Source organism: Falco punctatus (assembly GCF_963210335.1).
Source record: "Falco punctatus genome assembly, chromosome: 4".
Lineage (NCBI taxonomy): Eukaryota > Metazoa > Chordata > Aves > Falconiformes > Falconidae > Falco > Falco punctatus.
Window position 1 is genome coordinate 116,011,444 of NC_137583.1, and position 17,249 is coordinate 116,028,692.

General features: G+C 57.4%; 1 protein-coding gene and 1 long non-coding RNA gene across 2 annotated transcripts in view; both read left to right on the plus strand.

Moving 5' to 3' along the window:
• The window catches only part of LOC308062018, a 459,477-nt gene that overhangs the window by 340,656 nt on the left and 101,572 nt on the right, over positions 1-17,249 (plus strand). The gene's annotated exons all lie outside the window — the stretch shown is intronic.
• Positions 384-16,822, plus strand: LOC308063681 (fas-binding factor 1 homolog). Its single transcript, XM_080386981.1, has 30 exons — positions 384-502; positions 954-1,034; positions 1,375-1,402; positions 2,108-2,149; positions 2,473-2,563; positions 3,019-3,079; positions 3,611-4,001; positions 4,538-4,618; positions 5,393-5,512; positions 6,369-6,522; positions 6,752-6,885; positions 7,328-7,430; positions 7,571-7,966; positions 8,620-8,697; positions 8,994-9,088; positions 9,801-9,859; positions 10,635-10,679; positions 10,771-10,905; positions 11,108-11,208; positions 11,632-11,838; positions 12,373-12,480; positions 12,788-12,927; positions 13,215-13,333; positions 13,463-13,585; positions 13,942-14,127; positions 14,888-15,064; positions 15,232-15,369; positions 15,471-15,603; positions 15,963-16,081; positions 16,637-16,822. The coding sequence occupies exons 7-30, from the start codon at positions 3,860-3,862 to the stop codon at positions 16,718-16,720; spliced, it is 3,177 nt and encodes a 1,058-aa protein (XP_080243107.1). The 5' UTR covers positions 384-502; positions 954-1,034; positions 1,375-1,402; positions 2,108-2,149; positions 2,473-2,563; positions 3,019-3,079; positions 3,611-3,859; the 3' UTR covers positions 16,721-16,822.

The following is a 17,249-nucleotide window of genomic DNA, read 5'->3' on the forward strand; positions in this document are numbered from 1 at the left end:
CGCTGGTGCCCGGGGGTCTCGAAAGGAGGGCTGGCGTTGCTCCTTGTTGGCGCCAATTAACAACAATTAAACACCAGGCCAGGGCGTTAAAGCCCCGCTTTGTGCCAGGGCACGTGCTGGGGGTGGCCGGGGGCACCGCAGCCGCTCTCAGCCCCTCGTGCGGGGGGTGCAGCGCTGGGGGCACCCCCAGCTCCGGGGGCCCGGCGGGGACTACACATCCCATCGTCCCGCGGGGGGGAGGGGCCGGGCCGGGCCGGGCCGTGCCGGGTGAGCCGCGGCCTTCCGGGGGCGGGTGTCCGGCGTGCTACCGGTGCGGGCTGGGGGGCTGCGGGCTCGGGGGGCTGGGGGTGAGGGGGCTGCGGGTTCGGGGGGCTGCGGGCTCGGCCCTGGGGGGCTGCGGGCTCGGGGTCTGGCGGGCGCTGGCGCGGGGCGCCGGGGTCAGGGGGCAGCGGGCGCCATGGCAACGGGATGCGCAGAGGCGGAGCCGGGGGGCGGTTGAGCGGTAAGTGGGGGGCTCCGCGCCTCCGGGCCGCGCACCCCTCGCCTCCAGCAGCGCTTTGCTTGTCCCAGGTCCCCGCGGGTGCCCCGGACCCAAGGGGGGGTGGGTGGGGGGGTTTCCCTCCCTCTGCCCCTGGCTGCTCCGCAGGCTCTGGGCTAAGCGGGACCCCCCGGGCTGTGCTGGGGTCGGGGGCGGCCGGAACCTTCACCCTCCCTGGTTCCCTGGGGGGGGTGTGATGTCCCCCCCGGGCTGCAGGAGCACGAAGCCGGTTTGGGGAGCGGGGGGGGGGTGTTTTTCAGACTCAAATGGAGCCTTGTTGAGAGGGGCTCGGGGGGTGGGCGCGGCGCGGAGCCAGCCTGGCAGGCTGCAGCCCCCCGAGCCGGAGAGGGACATCTCTGTGGGAGAGGTGCCTCCGGCCGTGGTGGCACATCGGGGAACCCTCCTCTCCCTTCAGGCAGGAGGTTGGTGTGGATGTGACCAGTGGTGCCGGGTCCCCCTGCAACGTGGAAGAAGAATCCGTAAACGGACGCTGATGGTGAGCGTGGCCCTGCGGTGCGGGGCTGAGGCGGGGCTGGGAAATCCGGATCTGATGCTCTGGCAGCTCTGCCTGGAGGCAGAAGTGGTCCCAAGGGCTGGAGGGTCCTGCCCAGCTGGCAGTCGGGAGGGGCTGTGCTCACCCGTGTCTCTGAAGTTGGAAATACCTTTGTAGTTCTGCATTTCACGTGTCATTTCCCAAACAGCACGGGCAGGAGGAGGGCCTCGCTGCTGTTTATGGGATGCTCTGGAGAAACCTGCCTCTGGCTTTAGTGTGTTTTGAGAAAGTCCAGGACAGACTTGCTTCATTTTCTAATGAGGGAATTTTTCTTTCTCCCCAGGCTACAAAACCCAAGAAAAGTTTAAGAGGTACGTACATATGCTGCAGGCTTTCCTTTTGCTGTCCGTAGGTGCTTCGATCTGCTGGGAATGCCTGGGGCAGGGGGGGGGGGACACACTCTCAGGTGGCAGTCCTGGCTACTGAAATGTTTCATGATCCTTGTCTGAAAGCTGCAGATGGTTGAGTGCATCATCATGTCGTTCCTGAACCAGAAATTTTCACCTGCCTCTCACATCAAGCGGATTTGTTTATTGAGGTCCCACATTCCTTTCTTGTGGGCTTTCCCAAATTCAGGGGAGAATATAAGCATTTGTTTCAGTTCTTCCCATCACCTTATCCCTGTTTGGAGGGATACTGTTTGGAGGCCTCTTGCAGCCCCTGATACTGAAGCAGTGCTTTTGGGGTTGCCCAGGGACTCGAGATCCTGCGGGGTGAGAGCTCACAGGTTAAGTGCTGCTTGTGGCCAGTGACTAACTGAATACAAAGCAGCTGGTTCATTTGATAAAGATACCCCATTTCTGGCTAAGTGAAGCTAAATTTTTTATCCACAAAATACTGATCAGGTCCTGGCAGTTCTCTCTAGACTGACAAGGAAGGCCTGACGCTGATGATGCTTAAGACCAAAACTTTATTCTAGCAGATTTCCAAAGAGCAAGCCATACTGAAACTGGGAGCTTTCCTATGCCTGCTTGGTGAGCTCACCTGCCTCAACAGCTTAATTTGTCTCATTTCAGGCTCCATCGATGATGTGCTTGGTGACCTCCTGGGCTATGATGGTAAAACGAACCTTCTTCTCAGCTGAAAGGGCAGCGTCCTTCTATTCTTACTCCCCTCCTGGGAGCAGGAGGTGCTGGTGCAACAGCCATTGATCTGCAAGGGGGCTCCAGCTGTGAGGAGGGGATGGAGCAGGGAGCAGGGCTTCTCGGAGTCAGAGGCCATTGAATAGGCTGGACATCAGCTTTTGGGGAGGCAAAGTGAAGTTCACCTCTGATTAAAAGCCTCTGTGGCCCCGGGGTAGACAGCAGATCCCCCTTTGGAGTGCCTAGGTCAGGAATATGCCCGTGTCCATCATCCTCATCTCTCCCTGTCTTGTTTCCAGATGAAACCTCTGTTAAATCTGCCAAAGCTTCCCAGCCGGCTGTGGGCAGCAGTAGGAGAGCCCAGGACACTGGCTTGCAGGCCAGAAAGAAGTGAGTGCCTTTCAGACACAGCCTCTCCTGTGAGAGATCTCACTTGAAGATCTCTTTGTCCTCCCCAAATCCTTCTGATCTGCCCCATCCTTGGCTTTTCCACCTCCCTCCCTGCCCCAACAGTGATTGCCTGGGAAGGCGAGTTATCTTCTGTGATGCCTTTGGGAACTGGGAGCCCAGAGCCCGAAGCTTTCCAGCAAGAGTTGGGTGTCCCCCAGCCTTGTACATCTTCTGTAAATCTGCTTTGTAACAGTTGCTTAAATAGAGCAGTCCCAGCACTGCCGTCCTTTATCCCAGTGCTATTTTAGCCTCATTTTCTGCGTTGTACGATGCGGCTGGTGTGGCAGCCCTGTGTGGTCTCCTCTGCCTCCCGCTGCCTGGCCTGGCTTGGCTGTCCCTGGACACACTGGCCGAGCTCACGTGTGGTGCTGCTAACCCCCGGGCTTGTGTCATAGGTCCATTTTAGAAGATGATTTCTTCGACAGACTCCCTGCGAAGGACATAAATTCTGCAGAGGTGAGTCCAAGGTTCAGGAAAGAGCCTGGGAGTCCCGAGGGCTGGGGCTGAGCCGGGCCAAGGTTGCGGCGGTATCACCCCAGCCAGGTCAGCAGTGGCGTGCCAGCGATGAGCTGTGATGTCTGGCTGAAGAGGTAACCCCTCTCCAGCATCCCAGTGGGGTGGGGAAGACAGGACAGGGCGGGGGTGGTGGTGGAAGAAGGGCTTCCTGGTGCCTTGGGTGAGATGGAGCAAAGCTGGGGGGCACGTGCTGCTGCAGCCCAGCCTTCCTGCGTGCACTTTGGGTAAAGTGTTGTAGGAAGGACCTTCACCCAGAGCAACGGCCTTGGGTTTTCCTGATGCTTCTCCTAGAGGCAGCAGGATCTCAGCAAAGGAATTGGGGCACAGGGGGTTTCCAGAGAGGAGGACACCAGGAGGAGTTGGGCATGTATTCTTCTATCTCATAAAACGGATATCAAGGGATATGGGGTAAGGGGTGAGGAGTTTCCAAAAATCTCTTCCCCTCTGATGTCTCCCCTCCCTGGCATGCAGGGATCCAGTGTCTCCGACACAGACCCACAAGCTGTGCTGCAGACCCTGAAGGCAAGTCCTTAAATCCCCTCCATCTCCATCCATCCCCTCCATCTCCATCCATCCCCTCCATCTCCATCCATCCCCTCCATCTCCATCCATCCCCTCCATCTCCGCCCCAGCGCGCTGCCATGGCCTCCAGCACCAGCCTCCGAAGGGAGAAGCAGCTCTCACCCTGCTCCCCATCCTTGTCCTCTTGCTTTCCAGGATATGGACGACATGGAAGCTGATCTCCTGGGAATCCCGAAACCCAGTTCTGGGCCAGGGAAGGCAACTGTGAAAGGTCCTGGGAAATGTGACTTCTTGGGAGGAGGAGTAAAAAAAACAGGGAAGCTGGTAGCTCCTGAGGAAGGTAAAAAGGAGATTCTGCTATTCTTTTCACACCCTGATTGTAAACGAGCAGGGATATTTTCCTATCCTTATCTGGGATACGGAGCAAAAAGTGGATTTGTTCCCTAAAATGCTTTTCCTGGTTGCTTTTTGCAGGAGTGTTATTCTGGCCATGTGTTATCCCTTAGGAGATCCCTGGACGTCACTCACACCAGCAGCCGCTGCCACCTCCCACCAAACACCACTCGGCTGTTCCCTGGGGCGGTGCAAAGTGTTTCTGGTGGGGAGCCCCCTGCTCTGGGGGCAAGGAGAGCCAGAGGAGCTGCATTTCAGATCTGCCAGCCCCTAAAGTGCCCTGATCTTCCCCTGGCCCTTTTCTCCTCTGCTTGCAAGGAGACCCCTCCGGAGAGATGTGCACCTGGCAGGGCTGTGGGGGGGTCTGTCCATCACAGCGGGTGCTTTTAGGGGGCTGCCACCCAAAAAGCGACCCTTAGCTAGGGTGGGACCGGGGCATTTCTGCAGTACCTTGTCTCTGAGAGCCGTGGCCTCTCTTTCTAGGAGAGAAAGTGCCTGCGATGGAAAAGAAGGCGCTCTCATCCCCTGCCGCTCCCCGACACAACAAGAAATTTAACTTTGAAGGTGGGATCTCACTTCACGCGGCTGCGGGGGGGCGCTGGGGGCTCTGCCCGTGCTCTTTGCCTCCTCGGTTAGCTGGAGGCTTGACTGGTTAATAAGATACGGAGTCCTTCACCCCTATGATGCTAGTGCAAATGTAATCCTTCAGAGGTGACCAAAGGGAAAAAAACCTCTGCATTCGAGGCCCTCCCCAGGACAGGACTGGGGGGTGATTCCTGGGGGCATTTGCATTTTTATATGTGCTTTGGTTTTTAATGATTGTAACACTTGGGAGCCCCTGTGTCAGGGGGGGTTCTGTCCAGCTTCTGAACAGGGGAGTGGTTTCCTGGCACAGCTGAAATCTGGTTCTCAAAGCCTGTGCTTTAACAAAGATCAGGATCTGTTAAAATCTGTTAAAAAAAAAAAAAAAAAAAACAAAAACCCTAATGGGCTTTAGGTGATTTAGGTGGCCTTTCTCCCCTTTTTCTTTGCCTAAGCTGTGTTCAGGCATTAAAGCACCCAAATTTTTGAGTTATTTTCTTCCGGGAGGATGAAAACGTGGAAAAACTGAACGGAAATCTAAGTCTTTGAGTGTTTGAAGTTCACGGAGACTCAAGGGTATCCCAGGTCCCTGCAGGACCCGCGCTCATGGCTTTGGGCAGATACACTCTGCTGTCCCCACGTGCACGTTGTGGGGAACAGTGGCTGGCGTAGTGCAGAGCTCTTCTTCTAAATAACGTTGCGTTTGTTTGTTTGTTTTGTTATTCTCTTTTCCTGTACCTGCTGGGTAATTCCCAGATTTAGATGATCCTTTGGCAGGACTTTTGTCTGATGAGGAGCAGGATGCTCCCAAGAAACCAGCTCCAACAGGTGCTAAAAGCAGCTCTGAGGAAAAACCAGAACAGAGCAAAGAGAAAGGTAAGTGGGGTTGCTCAGTGCATCCTCTTTGTATTACATAAATCAGCAGCATGGATTAGTCTGTGTGAGATCCAAAATGATTACATTGAAAGCCACCTAGTCCTACCTCTTATTAGCCAGTAACGTAATTTATAGAGCAGCTTGGTAACAGGGTTAATTGTGCCACAGCTCACCAAGTGCTTGATACTTGCAGTGCGCCGCAGATTATGGAGCTGAGCTTTCCTTTCCAGGAATGGAGGCTCTGATCTTACCTTTGACCTCATCCAGCCCGTTCTGCACGCATTGCCAAATGAGAACAAATTTTCTGGGTCAGGATTTGCGTGTCTGAGAGCAGCACCAGTCCGTGCCACACCACAACTGGGGCACCTCTGGGTGGGATCCAGCTGTGGCTGTGTTACAGGCACTTGTCCCTCTTGTTCCTGCAGCAGGGATGCTAATGGGTCTGAGGGTCCCCTAAAATCACCTTTCACCCTGATAAATCTACTCTGGATGCAAGTAGCAGCTGGTGGGTTAGGGCAAGGTCTAAGGTGTGTTGGTAGAGAGGGACTTTAGGCAAAAGGGGACAGGAATTATCTGACTGGAAACTTTCAAAGCTAAAGAAGCTCCTGGCGTTATCCAGAGCTGGAAACCCCAGTGTCAGTGGCACCCAGCAGTGTCCCAGCAGTGGATGCATGGCTGCAGACCAGGCAGTAGTGCATTGCCGCTGTGTTACTTGCTGTGAGATCTGTTCGCTGATCTTAAAAATTACTTTTTAAATGGTCCTGAGAGATAAGAGCAGGCAGGGATGCTTTGATCTCCTGTTTAAAAAAAAAAAAAGCCCTGATCAAACCTTTACCATGTGTGATCCCATCCACAGAGCCACCTCCACCCCAGATGCCCCTGCACACCGTGGCCCCGGTCCAGAGGAGGGCTGAGCTCACTTTTGAAGATACTGATGACGACCTGATGCATGCGCTGGGACTTGGCAGTGGCTCAAAAGGAGCTGAGAAGCAGGGAAAGAAGGCAGAAAAGTAAGGGCAATGAAGAGGCAGTGAGAGTAAAGCAGGGGATGGCTTGTGCGTTGGGATGGTGCCAGCATGCTGTGGGGGGGGGGATGCTGGAGCTTCTGCCTGTGGGTCCCAGAAAGGGGCAAGAGCAGCCTCGTTTCACAGAGAAGAGCCAGAGCACCCTGGCAAGGCTGTGTGACAAGAAACAGCCCTGCCTCCCAGGGAAACCTATCTGCCACTGTGTCACCAACAGAGAGGTGCTCCGGCCAGCCCGCTCCAAGCTGGATGAGTTGCTGGGACGAAATTCCGTGGCCAAAATCCTGGAACAGCCAGGCACAGGAGAGCGCAGAGAGTTCAAACTGGATAAGAAGTACCAAAAGCAGCCAGGTGAGCGTGGCCAGGGATGCTGGGAAGGTCTGCAGAGGTGATGGCGTTGGCTTGGGAGGGCGAGATTGATTTCTAATGTCCTTGAAGGGGAAATACCCTTTCTGTAGTGGTCAGCAGGGTGGCTAATGGGCTCCCAGTCAGCTCTGGGGCAAAGGTGACTGATGCAAAAGTGTTGTACCCTGCCTTCGAGGCAGCCTGGGGGCATTTGCACAGCAGCTGTAACTCAGTTGCCTTTGGACATGGACTGATTCTCAGCAAAGCAACTTTTCCCAGCCACGTGGAGGAGACACGTTGCTTGCAGGTTTCCAGGGAAGATGTTTCCAGCTGTGTCTTCCCAGAGGCAGCAATCGCAGTGGGAATTGCAGGGGAGGAGGAGGAGGGCTGGTGTCTTTGCAAACAGCCGCTCCTCTAGGCGCTGACTCAAGGCTGCTTGTCTGAACAGAGAAGGAAGACGGCTGGGACAAGGAGGATTTTGTCTTTGGAGCGTACCAGCCGACGGTGGCCTCCATGCCCAAGGGCCAGCCGGCGAGGAGGCAGCCTGTGAGGTATTGTGCTCTGCGTGTGGAGCTCCAGCCAGCAGCCACGCTGCCCCCGCGGCAGAGCGGGCAGGGTCCCCGGGCAGGGTCCCCGGGCAGGGTCCCCGGGGTCCTCTCACAGGCACATATGTGACTGCTTCTCCTTGCAGCAGGTTTCCAGCCGAGAACAGCAGCGAACCAAAACCAGAACCCCGCTCCAAATCTCCTCCTTCAGCCAGGCACAGCCCTGTGCGGAGCAGCCGGACTCGAGGTGACTGGCTGGGCTTGAAAGATGAGGATTTTATGGATGCAAAGCCAACATCTGCAGCAAAAGCCAATCCTGCAGTGAGCTACCCCAGCCCTGGCACAGCCCAGCAGCCCGGCCCCACCAGCCAGCTCCCGGCTGCAGAGGCAGCGCTGGCTAAACCTGACCCGCTGGAGGAAGACAACTGGCTGAGCGCTGCCTTGTCTCGCAAGAAAGCCCAAGCACAGGCGAAGGCTCAGGAGCAAAGTGCCAAGCCCTTGGAGTCCCCAGAAGGAGGGCTGGATCCCCACGCTCCTGTCAGGTAAAAGCACAGCTGGTGGCCACAGGGCTCCCATCATGCAGCTGCTCCAACAGGACGTCTCAGAAATCCTCTGCTCGGATTTAAGAAATCCATTTTAAGTGCTCTCTTGCCTCGGGTTGGGTTAATAACGCAGAGGTTTCTCCCACTGGTGCAGCCTGCAGGGCCATCGCACCTCTGGGCTCTCCTTCTAGTCATGGCTGAGATTGCACGTGCTGCCCCAGGTCCTGTGGGATTGTCCTGGATCAGCATACCCCCACGAGCTCCACGCATGCTCCTCATTCCTGCCTTCTTTCCCCTTCGTTCCTCCTAGTTCCAGGAAAACCACCTCCTCCAGCTGAGTTGGCACAGACAGGTTCAGGCTTGTGCCATTGGGATGGGACTCAGAAGTGAATTGCAGAGAAGCAGCCGCGTGTGTCGTGGGCAGGGGCATGTTGCCCAGGGGAAGGGGGTGGATGCAGCAAGGAGGAACTGGTGTTCCTCCAGAGATGGAGGTTCTGAGGTGTCTTTGCTCCCTCTGAAGCCAACAGGTTGAATCCTGCCGCAGCTGAGTGGGATAGGTTTTCACCTGCAAGGCAGGAACTGGTGTTGAGGGAAAGGATCTTGTCTTTCCTTGCCTCCTGGGCTCTCCCCCATGGGATGTTTTTTGCTTGCAGCCAGCCAGCCAGCCCCACAGGAGCACCGCAGCAGGCAGCTGTCCCGCAGGACCAGGCAGCGAGTGCAGATGGCTCCAGGTGAGGCCTCCTTCACCTTTCAGACACCTCCACAAGGGAGAATTCCTGTGGGAAGCGGCTGCATGTGTAGGTGGGGGAGCGGGGAGGGCTGGTAGCCAGCCGTGACCACTTTGGTCTGGGACCTGTGTAACCGGGAAGGAAGGCAGCGCTGAAGGATCGTCGGGCCCTTGCCTGTTCGATCGCAGTGCGACAGCCAAGCTTTAAACTTGCAAAAATGCCAAGCGGGATAATGTCTGCGTGCCTCTCCCTGCGCTGTGACACTGCTGTGCGTCACTTGTGTCTCTGTGCCCACGCAGGCAGCCGGTCCCCTGGCTCAGCACCACGAAACAAGCCTCGGTTCAACCATTGGATCCTGCGAAGGGGCATCCCTCCAGAAATGCCGGTGCCTTGGGTGCGTTTCCTGTGGTTGTACGGTTCGGGCAGCAGAGATTTGTACAGTTTGGTATGCGGAGAAGGGTCTCCCTGCCCTGAAAAAAACCCAAAACCAACCCCCCAAAAAAAGGCAGGAACCACAGCACTTCCCTTGGCCACATGAATGCTGCCCAGGCTTTGACCAGCCATTGTCGGAGCAGGTTGCTGAGCTGCAGGATCCCACCATCCCCATGTCAGCTGGTGTGCTGGGGCACACTGAGCTCCGCAGTGCTGCCTTTGGGGTTTCGGAAGGCTGTGAGGGACTCGCTTTGCCGGAGCAATGGGTGTGCATAAGTTCACGCTGCCCCATCTGTCTTCCCTTTGCTGCCCCCACACTTGTCCCACCAGTGCTATGTGCTGGAAAGACCCCCTTCTGCTCTGGGCTGTGGCTGTGCGCCGGTTCAGAGGCCGCTGAAAGTGGCTTAGGGGACCCAGTCTCCTCCCTAGGTGATGGAGATGGAGGAGGAGCTGTGCTTTGTCCCTTGATTTACTCTGCAGAGCAGAGTCCCACCGTTGTGTGTGGAGTGGGGATGCAGACACGGACAAGCCTGTCTGACCCTCTGCCCTCATTGCCAGCTCCCAGAGCGGAGCGCGACCCTCATCGCTGTGCCCAGGAGACCCAGGCCCTCATCCTGCTGGGAGGGGATGGTTCCCATTGCTATATTCAAATCATGGACTTGTCCAATTTTCAGCCTCTACAGGCTCATTCCCAGGAAAGCAGGAGGCACCAGGCCCTGCCCCGCTCACTCAGGTAGGTGTGCTGGGTCCGTGCCCCGAGCGGTGCAGGATCAGGGCAGCGATCGCGAGCCCTCCGCTGCCGACTCGCCGCCATCCCGCTCTGTCCGTGCTCCCTCGGCCTGAGGAAGGATGTGCCCCACTTTGCATCTCTGGGAAGCCGTGTCCATGGAGGCAAAGAGTTTGGAGCTCCCCGAGGTGCCACAAGTTGCGTTTATCAGGCCAAAGCATGGGTGCTATGGATGCTTTGTAAATCATGTGTGTTTATAGCCCTGCATGGCCTGAGCAGCATTTACACAGTTCCCCAGGCATATATACATATTATATTAACTAGACAACAGAGGCTCCAGGTGATAAAGGACTTTTTCTTCAGTTGATTTTCCCCAGTATAGTGTTGAAGATGCTCTGAGATTATTTCTAGACAACTGAAGGAGAATTGAAGCCTTTCACAGAGAAGGCAGCTCTTGCTTGGTCTTTGAAGCCTCTCCTTCTCATCCAGCTGGGCTCCTCGCCCTGCCCTGGTGGTGGGACACATGTTGTCTCCCAGAGGGCTTGTGGTCTCAGCCTTGATTCTGCCCCCAGAGAAGGAAGAGCGCAGCATGCTTGTGTCTGGGGTGGGGGCTGCCGAGTGTCACCTGGGGAGAAGGGACCCACGCCAGCACGGGGATTGGGCTGGGGAGGGGGTGGGGGTGGTACTGCAGTAGGCTGGAGATGGATCGCCGTTTCCAGGCTAGGAGGAGATGTTCTCCCCAGGGCTTTACCTCCCTGAGAGCATCCCTGTGTCTCCGCAGGTTCCTGCACCCAGGGCACATGTCCAGGCTGCCCCGCAGCTGCAGGTAAGGCAGGTGCCTTCTTTTGGAGGCTGATGGCCGCACCACAAAGCCACTGATCCTGAAGGGCCTCGATCTTCTCTCTCCATCCTTGTAGGCAGAGTTCTCAGCCCCGGGCTTGCAGCATGAGACGAGGCAGGGGGCTCCCGCAGCCCAGCTCCATGAGGATGCATCAGGCTGCCAGGCAGCGCTGCTGAGCGCCCAGGCCCGTGTGGCAGAGCTGGAGAGCCAGGTGAGCCCCATTGCCTGCTGAATGGGGGACCACGGGTGACCCAGAGGGAGGAGAAGGAGCCATATCCTGTCCCAATAGCATCAGGGTGACAGGGGAGAGAGGTGAAACCTCCCCGTCCAGAGACGCCTATGGCCACCAAGTGCTGCTGTGGGAGTTCTGTCCCCAGGGCAGCACAAGGACTTTCTCTCCGGGTGCCTGGCAGGTCCGAATGCTGGAGCTGGAGCAGACACAGCACAAACTGTTGCTGGAAAATCTCCAGCAGCGGCACCAGGAGGAACTGAATCTCCTTGAGAGCACCCACAGGTACCAGCCTCTCACCTGTGCTTCCCTCCTCGCCTACAGCTCTGTCTCTCCTGGGGTGGGAGTGCTGGGATGCTTCCCAAATCCGCCCCTGGGGCAGGTGGGCGCAGAGCCATGTCGATGTGGACGTGGTGGGGGCAGAGAGCAGCCCCACAGGTGAGCCAACATGGGAGTCCACTCTCACCACCACTGTCCCCTGGGTGACAAGGAGGAGGGGCTGGTCCCATTGCCAGCGCACCCCCAACCAGGCAGCACAGTGGGCAGTAGCAGGAGGGTTCAAGGCTCAGGTCTGCGTGTTTCGCCATGCACACAGCAACACTGATCTGCTCGCAAACCCCTGTGTGCGCTCTGCGGGGGGGGGGGGGGGGAGTGCTGGGTATTGCTGTGGAAGCAACACTTCTTCCTGGCTGTGACCTCTCGGGGCAGGAACCAGGTGAAGGTGGTGGAGGACACCTACGGGCAGCGGGAGGAGAGGCTGCGGCTGGAGAAGGAGCAGCTGATGGCTCAGCTCCTGCTGCAGAGCCAGGATGCGGAGCGGGCACGGGCAGAGCTGCTGGCGCAGCACCAGCAGCGCCTGGCCACGCTGGAGCAGCAGAACAAGCTGGAGATGGAGCGTCTGCAAGAGCTGCAGAGGTGAGAGTGGCACGAGTGGCACACACGTGTGGCTGGTACCCACAGTCTCAGCGAAGGAACCAGGGAGTGGTTTGGGGACATGGTGAAAGGAGAAACCAGACTCCAGAAGCACTGGGTTGTGGGCAGCTTGGTGCCTTTTGGAACGGGGATTTGCTTTGTAGGTGGACACAGGGAGATCTGACTGGAGACGTGGTTTCAGAGTGAATGCATTGTATTTTGAAAGATGCTGAACCCAATGTTTTATCTTCCCCCAAATCTCTTTTATTCAGGTCAGTGAGTTCAGTGAGTCACTGATGTCCACATAGTTTGGGTCAATGACAAATCAGTTTTTGGTAGAGGAGCTCATAACCCCAAAATTGGGCCCATCCCAAATGTGGATGCCTGTCGGTGGAATGCCCCAGGACAGACCCCCATGCCAGCTCAGCTCCTGGCACCTGATTCTCAGCCCCACAACCAAGCCTCTCCCACAATGCCTATCATGGGGAGCACTGGTTTGTGCCAGCCTGTGGCAGGCTCCTTCCCCGTGTCCCGCAGGGTGTCTGTCCAGGAGATGCGCAAAGACCACGAAGAGCAGCTCCAGCGGCTGAAGCGGCTGAAAGACCAGGAGATCGATGCAGTGACCAGCGCCACATCGTACACCAGGTACTGACAGTTGTGTTCCCACATTGGTCCCTGGCCACAGCATTCCCTGTCCTACACGAACCAGGCTTGGACCATGGCAACAGGGGCCATCCCCTCTCCCACCCACTGCCTGCGGGGATGCTGAGCTGTGTAATACCCGTCAGTGCCCCCCGGAAGCAGGAGCTGCATCTTCCTACTGCTCTGCTGTGACCCAGAGAGGTTCAGGGCAGGGCTGCCCGGCCTTTGGGCCACCAAATATCCCCCTCTCCATTGCGGTGAGATGAAGTGTGTCCCACAGGGGTGACCCTCCCCTCACTTCTCTCTGCAGGTCTCTGAATGGCATCATCGAGCGGATGGAGAAGTTCTCCAGCAACTTGCATGACCTCTCGCGAAAGGTGGAGGCCACACACCACACCACCTCCCAGGAGCTGGCCATGGGGGTACGGCAGCGGGACGAGCAGCTCAAGGGTATGTCTGCTGTTCCTCTGTGCCGGAACGGCTGCGGGGTCTCCACCGGAGCTGGGGGTACCCAGAAAACAAGGAGAAGTTGCTCTGAGTCAGCCAGAGGCTGGGAGCTGAGGCTGGCAAAGCCTTGCCTGCCTTGGTCACTGGACATCTCGGGGTCTTCCCTTTACAAAGCAGTGTCCTGGGGATGTGCCAGGGGTGATGAGCACAAACACACAGTTTTTCTGTGAACATGGTGTGGATAGAAGGGAAGAACTTCCCGCCTCATGCTGCTCGTGCCTCTCCCCAAGTGCTCCAGGACAGGCTATCGCAGCAGCAGAGGGACATGGAGGAGGAGCGGAGCCGACTCCAGGAGGTGATCGCTAAAATGGAGGCCAGGCTGAGTGAGCAGACTCGGCTGCTGGAGCAGGTGAGCCCACACTGTGTCCTCTGCCCGGGTCGGCCCTCCTGTCTGGGTATGGGGTATGTGTCTCACCAACTGGAGGTTCCTGGCCTGGAGGTTGTGAATAGCATCTGTCACCTCTGTGTCTGAACGCAGGAGCGATGGAGGGCAACGGCAGAGCAATCCAAAGTGGGATTACTGCAGCACTCACTGGAGGAGCAGCGGCGAGTCATGACCCAGCAGCTGTCCATGGAGCGAGCAGAGCTGGAGAGGGCGAAGGTGAGGTGGGGCAGACATCTCCAGGGCTGCACTGCATTGTGTGGTGGAGGCAAGAGCTGGGTGCTGGGCTGCAGCATCCTTCTGCAGCTCTCTGCCTCCTCAGCCTCACACAGGGGGAATCGCAGTCAGGCCAGCCCTCTGGCTCACGGATGCAGGAGGCCGCGGTGTGTGCGCATGGCACGTGCTGGTTCTTGAGGAACACGGGACCAGAGCTCACGGTGACAGGGTTCACACCAGGCACCGTGGGCTTGAACCAGCCCCTAGATGTTGCACGGCAGAGATGGGTTAAAGGAGAAAAATCCTGTGGCGAATGGGACTTAGTGCTTCTTCTCTCCCTCTCTGGCAACGCTCCCCAGAGTGCTCTGCTGGAAGAGCAGAAGTCCGTGATGCAGAAGTGCTCGCAGGAGCAACGGAAGCTGGCAGCCGAGTGGGCTGAATTTCACACCCAGCAGCAGCTGAGGAAGGAGCAGATGGAGCGCAACATGGACCGAGCCCTGAAGATGGACTCACAGAGAGAGGGCACCATCATGAGCCTGGCCAAGGTACCACAGTAGAGCCCCTCTCCATGGCCTCCAGCACCACCTGGCAGCTCACGGATGGGTCCTGCCCACCGGGGAGATGTTCAGCCCTGCCTTCAGGTGTTTAAAACAAGTTTTAAGAGACATCACTGCGGTGGTGAGAATCGGGCTGTTCCAGGAGCAGCCTCCACCAGCCTGTTTTAGATGTTGACTGAAGCATCAGTCACCTCTGTCTCTCCCCTTTGCCTGTGAGGAGTTTGGGCAGCCAGACCAGGCACAGCCGCCTCCATTGTAAGTCTGGTGAGAGGAAACCCCCATGGTGGGTTAAACAGAACCTCCCCATGCCATGGGGACATGTTTGGAGCCAGTTCTCCCCCCTGGAGCTGTCCAGAGGAGATGTGTGGCACAGACTGTGGCAGGGCTGCATTTCTGAGGGCTACCAGGGTGGAAAATAACCATTCAGGCTGGGTGTTTCCACTGCTGACAAACTGCCAAGCCTTGAGCATGTTTTAGAGTGTGTAGCATGGGTGAGGGGCTCCGTCCTTTCTGGGGAAGGAGTGTGTGTGTGTGTGTGTGCCTGTACAATCCCAGCTCTGCCAACCCTGGTGCCCAAGGGTGGGTGGATGAGAGCATTGGTTGGGTACCTGGTGGTGTTGCTCTGCACCCCAAACTGGCAAACACAAGAAGGAAAACAGGGGCAGATCTCTCCCATCACTTGGGGGGACATGAGATAGTGTCCAGGATAGGGCAGGTAGTGCATTGATTTTCCCCATGCCCATCCTAGGAGCAGGCAGAGCTGAAGATCTGGAGCCATGAGCTGAAAACCAGGGAGGAGCAGCTGGTGAGGGACAGGGAGCTGCTGGACAAGTCCTGGCAGGAGCTGAGGCTGGAGAAGGAGAAGGTGGACAGGGCCACACTGCGCATCCAGCAGCAGGAGGAGCAGATTAAAAGCACGACCAAGGTAAGTGAAGCATCTGCGCTGCAATTCACAGCTGGGGTTTCACATCCCTCCTTGAGTGCTGAATCCCAGCGCTGTCCTGGGAGGGGAACAGGGGGTGCACAAAGGAGCCCTGCCCCAGGGCAGCGAGGGTCCCTGTCCCCAGCCTCCTCAGCTGCTCTGCCTTGCAGCTCTCATCCCAGAAGTACAAGGAAGGGGAGCAAGCCCTGCAAGAGGCGTGCAGGATAGAGTCCGAGCACCAGAGGAGGCTGCAGGTCATGGAGCAGCAGCTGGAGCAGCTGAAGCAGCAGGAACAGCGTCTTCACGAGGCAAAGACTCCCTTGCCTTTCCTTCTTGGCCTGGGGCCGCTGTGCCAAGGGCCTGAACCTTTGCCAACAGTTTCTCTCTCTTTCTCCCGGGGATGGGGCAGGAGCGGCTGAGCATGGCTCGCCAGAGGAGACAGCTCGAACAGATACGTGAGGAACTGCCCACCAACTCTGCGATGCTGCTGAACACAAACCAGGGCCTCAGTGCCCCTAGGAGAGGCCTCTCCAGCACACCGTGTAAGGCTTCCTGCACGCTGCTGGGGGAGGGGGGGGACGGGACATGCTGGGGGCCAGTTGCACTTGTATTCCACTTCTCAGGAGGCTTGGGATGTTCCTGGGGGCTCATCACACACTCAGATGTGAGTTGGCCTCCTCACATCCTCTGAAGGAGCTCAGCAGAGACCTCTGAGCCAGGGCAGTGCCAGGAGGGGGCAGAGGGGGCAGGAAGGGAGAGGCAGGTGGATTAAAGGCCGTTTGCAGTGGGAGGTTGGGGAGGACCCTGCTGCAGGGACATGCAGGCAGCAAAAAAAGGGACACTTGTCCGTCTGCTGTTCCTCTAACGGCAGCGGTACCACACGGTTGGGCTCTTGTTCCAGGTTTTCCACTTCCCACCAGCGCGCTCCCTTGGCATAGCCCAGGGGGTAGCAGGGACACTGGGGCTGGCCCCACCGAGCTCTACGCCACATTGTTGCTGCTGAAGCACAGGGCCCAGCAGGTGAGGTGGTGGGAAACCAGGGCTGGAAAGGGCTTCAGACCAGCTGGGTGGGAGCAGGGCTGGGTGAAGCCTGGGTTGAGCCTGACGGCCACAGGGTGGGTGTGAGATCGTTGCTGGGCTGGGTGGGCTCGCAGAAGCCGTGGGCACCTAGAAGAGTGATACCAGCAGCAAGGGTTGGTGCGTCCTCACGGCTTGTTTCAGGCTGGTTGATAACATCCTTGGCTTGATGGCGTTGCCCCATCCCTGGGTGGCAGAAGCCAGCTCTGCTGGGCTCTGGCTTCATGATGTCCCCATCCTCAGCCCCCTCCTTCCCTGCTGGGTCCTTCCCCAGGCAGGGATGCTCTTTGAGCCTTCCTCTGTGGGCCTCACTCGGTGTGAGGTTATGGGCTCTGTGGGGAGCCCATACACCCCAGGGGCTACCACAGATGGGTACCTGCCCGCTGCTCGCCGCACGGAGGAGGGTTTGGGATACTCCCATCACTCGTGAGCAGCACCCTGGCCTGTGACCCCATTTCTGTGGCACTCTGATATCCGTGCCATCTATCCCTCTCTTAGGACCATGATTTCTTAGAGAAGGAGCAGTTCTTCCTGGACACCCTGAAGAAAGCAACCTACAACACTTCATCTCTGTCAGGCTGAGGAGGTGGCATCCCCACGCACCCCAAGGGATGGCTGTGCCTGTCCCCGCAGGAGGCTGCTGTGGAGGAAAATAAACAATAAATAATCCCAGTTCTCTGCTGAGGAAGTGTCCTCTTTAAAAGCAACCTCGGAGTGTTCAGAGCGTGAAATCCATCCCTGGGCTGGGAAGTCTGGCCTCCATCCCTCAGGGCCAGTGTCCCTGGCCACCTGGCAGGCACTGCTGGGAGGCAGTGGCCACCGTGGGTGTGAGAAACTATGGACTAGGGTATTGTTTATTAAGATTTATGTTAAGCTCAATGTAAAGTTTAGGCAACAAAATATATGAAAACGCTTATGCAAACAGCTACCAGACACTGCTTGTGAAAGATAAGATAACCGCCAGATGTCCAGGATGCCTCTTGTGAAAGATAAGATAACCGCCAGATGTCCAGGAACCGACAGAAACAAGACAGACAACCCCACATAAGGATATATGAGTGAAGGGTCAATACCTCCACTACTTCATGAACACGGGTAAAGATGTATAAAA